The sequence below is a fragment of the Tachypleus tridentatus genome, chromosome 6, assembly GCF_004210375.1.
Source record: "Tachypleus tridentatus isolate NWPU-2018 chromosome 6, ASM421037v1, whole genome shotgun sequence".
Classification (NCBI taxonomy): Eukaryota; Metazoa; Arthropoda; class Merostomata; order Xiphosura; family Limulidae; genus Tachypleus; species Tachypleus tridentatus.
In genome coordinates this window covers 156,773,804-156,779,174 of record NC_134830.1, presented here as the reverse complement: position 1 = coordinate 156,779,174, position 5,371 = coordinate 156,773,804, and the positions used below count along the sequence as shown (strand labels likewise).

General features: G+C 30.1%; 1 protein-coding gene across 1 annotated transcript; it reads left to right on the top strand.

The window, feature by feature from the left end:
* The first annotated feature begins 457 nt into the window (after window positions 1-457).
* On the top strand, window positions 458-3,561 carry LOC143251515 (uncharacterized). Its single transcript, XM_076502791.1, has 3 exons — window positions 458-709; window positions 1,390-1,790; window positions 2,708-3,561. Exons 1-2 carry the CDS (start codon window positions 692-694, stop codon window positions 1,771-1,773), a joined length of 402 nt encoding a protein of 133 aa, XP_076358906.1. The 5' UTR covers window positions 458-691; the 3' UTR covers window positions 1,774-1,790; window positions 2,708-3,561.
* The last annotated feature ends 1,810 nt before the right edge of the window (window positions 3,562-5,371 follow it).

The following is a 5,371-nucleotide window of genomic DNA, read 5'->3' as shown; positions in this document are numbered from 1 at the left end:
AGTATTTTGGTTTCACGGAGACACCAACCCGCGATCCTCAGGTTACAAGTCGATATATAACAAGGGAATATTAATTGTTACATACGTTTTTTTTACCTATATCCTGTTACATTTTCTTTCATGTATAACATGAATTATGTTACATATGTTGAGACTGAGAGACTTTTGTCACTCTGATAATTTTGTTATTGAGCTTCTCTTGGACTATTTTTTTTCTGTTTTGTGTATATTTCATCAATTAACTATTTTTTTTAATTTTATAATAGTCATAATCGTGGATAATTCTAATTTCCTTACTTTGTTGCCTGTTTGTTAGAAGTGAGTTTCAACTTAAAATGGTAAAATTCGGAGCTCAGTTCCACTCAGTTTCCAGATACCATACTTTGAAAGTACATCAGTGTCAGAAAGAAAACTGAAAACATTTCTATAAAGTTTGACGCGTTGATTTGTGATTTAAATTCGCTTGTCAACACATCTGGAGAAGAAGCCAATTATGAAGTATGACCTTTGTATAATTTGAAATCAGGAAATAGTAATCTGGGTTATAACAGTTTCGTAACTCAGAGCTGTGGCCTTCACTATGATTGCGTTATAACAATACGCTATAAAAGTTCGTAAATTTGAAGAACACTATTAACATAACGAACTTACTTGGAGCCGATATCAAGGTCTTTTTGCTTATTGCACTGTAATGAAGATGAGGCTAGTGGTAAGTGTTTTACAGCTTATTCTGTAAGTTACTTATCGGTTAAAGTCTGTTACAGCTCACCGGAGACACATAGTTGTATTTTGTGCATGGTATCATTCAAGTATGAGAAGTGGCAAAATAATTTGAGATAAATAGACCAAAATTAATTTCTGTTCATTAGAGACCTGATCTCATTACATTGTTAGTTAAATATAAATTGATAATATAATTCTTAGAAGATATTCTATTTCATTATAACAGAATTCCCAGTAAAACAATACCGTGACAAACAATCTCATCATATAAAACAATAAACAAGAAAATTATGTTGAATTTCTCAACAGCTTCTCAAGCGGAAAATTTCACAACACCAGTAAAATAATATTTATGTTGACTACATTCACTAAATTAATAAGTCATTTCCATTACAGTTATTAATACAAATTAGGCTAAACGATTTGGACTAAACATGAATAATGCCATTTATTTTATACTTAGTCTGTCTTGAACATTTCGTAATAAAATATTAAAACTTTATGAAGAAAAAGTTATAGGATAAGCTAATTTACATCGTGCTAGTTTGTGTAACTATATGTTTCTGTGAAATAACTATGGGTCTACAGAATTTCCTCACAGAAGAAGCAAGTAGTTTGTTTTTTTAATGGTCATAGTTTCATAAAAAAATATTTATTTTTTTACAGAATTTCATTCTACTTTTGGTGATTACGGTCCACACTGTAGGAAATAACGCTGAAAACGGAAGTAACAAAATAACCCGAAACATCCACAATGGTAATAGTGGATACGAATATATAGGGGAAAGTAGCAGAGCTCTAAACAGATGTAGAAATAAAAGTGGTTTTGACAAGAAACCAGATTTCGGAATATGTAACGAAAATGTAAAATACAAGAAGAATATGTTTAGAAGAGACCCAGACGTAGGCTTGGTTTTTGACAGTGACCCCAACTTAATAGATGGGTTAAGAAGAGGAACACGAAAAGCAAGACAAGACAGTTCCGGAGGAATGATAGAATTATTGTATCGTGAACTAAGAATGAATAACAGTTTACAATTGGACACATAAAATCGTATTGGCGGAGGGTAATTAGTAACAACTCACTTAATTTCTATGTTCATGTTAGTATAAATAAGTAATAATATCAACATGTAAATGCGAAAGTGTTTCAAAGTTTCACTTTTCTAATAATAATGTTAATCAATTTAACCACCAGGCCATACCTCTCGGCTCGTGTATATGAGGATTTCTTATTGAAATCTTTATCGTATTAAACATACTTGTTCTCTCATGGGCAAAATATTCGTGACTTATTTTATGTTTTTTTTATCAATGTGAACATTATCTCACATGATATAAAAATGTTTAGTCTGGTCTTTTAATAACAAACACACCACATCGTCACTGCTTTGTTAACTTTTGTAAGAAGCTGCATTGTTAACTTTACTGTTTTTAAAATTGTTGAATATTTAAAGAGTTTTCAATTTCTCAGTGTTAATATATGTAATAATTTTTCTAATTAATGTGTAATGTCTGAGAGCTTAAAATTTAGACACATTAGAAAAACGTATTGGTATGAAATGAGAAATATTAGAGCATCAACTCACGTTGTTTATATAATACAAACTACACAGTGGTGTATGTGAACTTTGTTTATCGCATAGAACCTAAATCAGATATTTGCGATTTAAGTCACTAAAGTTATTGATAAGTCGTTGGGAGAAGAGAAAGGACTGTTATTCTTGTACATCATAAGTAATCTTCAGTTTTATTAAAGGGTAAGAATGGAACATTTTAACATGTACTTTACAATTAGCTGTAATAGGAAATAGGAAAAGATTCATAAATAGCGTCTGTGATATATTATTTGTTACACAAGATCCCACTGGTATATATATATATATATTTATATGTTATAATAAAATAACTTACAACAACATCGACAGTTTTGTCCTTTTAATTCAACTTATATTAAACAGGATATATGTTTTTCTTTTTACAGCTTCTTAGAATCTGGATTATCGCCGATAGAAATGATGTTTTGAAATCTTTCCTTTTCTCAATCAACAACCCGTAGGTTATAAAATGAAAGACAAATATATTGAAATTACTGTAAATTGATTTTTGATATAAATAAATTTTGCATTCAAATTTAGTTTGATTTTTACGTAACAGAAAATAAAGAACAATAAAGTAAATGAAGTAAGAAATAAAGTGTAATTTACAGTTAAAAGAAAACTTTTGTTAATCTGTTTGTTTGTGTGTTTCTTCTTTACAAGGAACACGCTTCGATACAGAATCAAATGCTTAGTTAGGCTAGTTTATTATTAGTCTATTTTGACAAGATTATTTGAATAACGAAATTAATCAATAGGTTTATTAAAGAAAAACCTCACGTGTAGTTTTATAATATTTAGACTCGTTTATTGATTCCACAGCGTTGTTAGTTTCAACTTATAAACTGAATAAAGTTTATACATGTAACCATAATGTTAAGTTTATGATGAACAGTGTTTACCAGAAATGTAATATTTTTGACATCCTTTATGGGAACTAACAGATATGTGAGAGAAAATGATATCCACTTTTAAGTTCCAGTGTGAAATTCATATTAAATATTTTTATACCAATAGATGGCACTATCATTTATAAATAAATGTTTTTATATTTTAGAATAACTTATTCTTAATATTTATCAAAAACTTTTATAAACATTCTTCAAGAAATATTACATCGATATTGACTTTACAGTGGCAACCAAATTTCACCTTCGTCACTACAATTAATAAATCTCAGGATGAAACATTTGACGGTGTAGTAAAATAAATATGTCTTCATGTCGACTTGAAGACGAAAGACGGAAGACTTTTGAAACGTCGTCCTCTACACTTGTGTTTCCCCAACAGGCAGTTGCCGTCCATTCTACATAGTTCATCATATTTTATAGTTTTCTTCCCATCCATATTTGTGTTAAATCAATCTAATACAAGTACAAACACTGGGAAACATACACGGGTGATGAGAAAATATACACAATAATATTTTTTCGTGAAATACTAAGAAACGAAAGATTTTGTTTTTTTCAATCTTCTCATAATGTAATTCATTTAAAAATATGTGGATTAAATACTTCTTTAGAATAAACTTTCTGAAACAAAATAAATAAGTTTTATAATGACCATGTTTATAATACAGAGGAGTTATAGAAAAAATATGGAAAACAAAACACATTTAAGTTGTGGTAACTATTCAAACAGCTAAACTAGTTATAGTTTCAGTTTACTGTTGAACAATAATAAGTTGGTAAACAACGATGTGTGAATATAAGGAATTTATCTATTGGGTAAACATATATTATGTCCCATCCCGGGGAAACAAAATCACTTTATTATATGTTTTATGTTATCGTTCAAGTTCCTAAGTTTTTCGTGATTCTTCGTATGTACGGAAAAATAAAATTAGACACACCTGGATCCTGAGACAAGACTATAAGAAGGTTCATGTTTCTAAGACGAGACGATTATAATAATTTGGGTTATTCAAAGAAAATTCGTAACTATTAACCTTATTAACTAGGTTGTATGAAAATCATACGAAGAGTGAACTGTTCTTCATATTTACTGAGAAGAGACACAAAAATTAAAACTTGCCACAACAGAAAACTTGTAGCACGAAGTCGATAGTTCTCACTACACGTTGTTCCCTGCTGGTACAGAGGTACGTCTACGAAATAACCACGCTAAAATCGGGGGTTCGATTCCAACCCAGAAGGGAAAACATGGGATATGTGTTCCACTGGTATCGAAACGTTTAGCATTCTGGAACATTATATAAAATATAACTAGGGATTAGGGCGTGGGATGGGTGGTTCCTCTGAGAAAAGGCCTAATATGCTATACTTCGTATGTTTTCCTTTTGATAGGAAGTTGTTTTTGTATCATCATAAGAAGATATGTCACAAAAATTTCAAACTCAACTTTTACAACAAAGTGTAAGATTTCTAAGTGTGATTTATCTTTTGACGTCAAGTTTTAAGTATGACAGATTCGTATTTCTGGACATTGCACTAAGTTTATCAGAATATGCAGATATTGTTACTAAATCAACAGGCAAGTCTAATAAATTGTGGCATTAATGCTTTGAAATGAACAATGTGAGAGTATCGTATAACATTCCGTGTTAGGCCTAACTAAGCCTCTTAAATTTGACTGAGCCTTCACACTTCACGAAATTAAAAGTAAGGGTTCTACAAAGTACCAACATGTTGTTTTAAACGAAATCGAAACTCAACACATGTTTTTTAGTTAAATATCAGTTATCACACTAAGTCTTCTACTCAGCTCTTCCATGCCCTTAAATGCAAATGAGATGATGAAAACTTCGTGTCTCAAGTTACATTAATAAAGAATGTTTTAAATGTATTTGAAATTGTTTTTCTCATGGATTCAAACACAAATTGGATCCTATTATCCTCGGAAGGGCCTTTAGGCAATGTTTCAAACTCATTTATACACGATTCTTTTAAATATGATATGCATCTTGAAGAGTATATGTTTTGGGAACAAATGAAAAAGTACTTCATTTGCAACTGACTTTACAATTGACGTTAAAACATGAGAAAAAGAACATTCAATCATCTCAAAGATAAGTAATTTTTATTAACAAA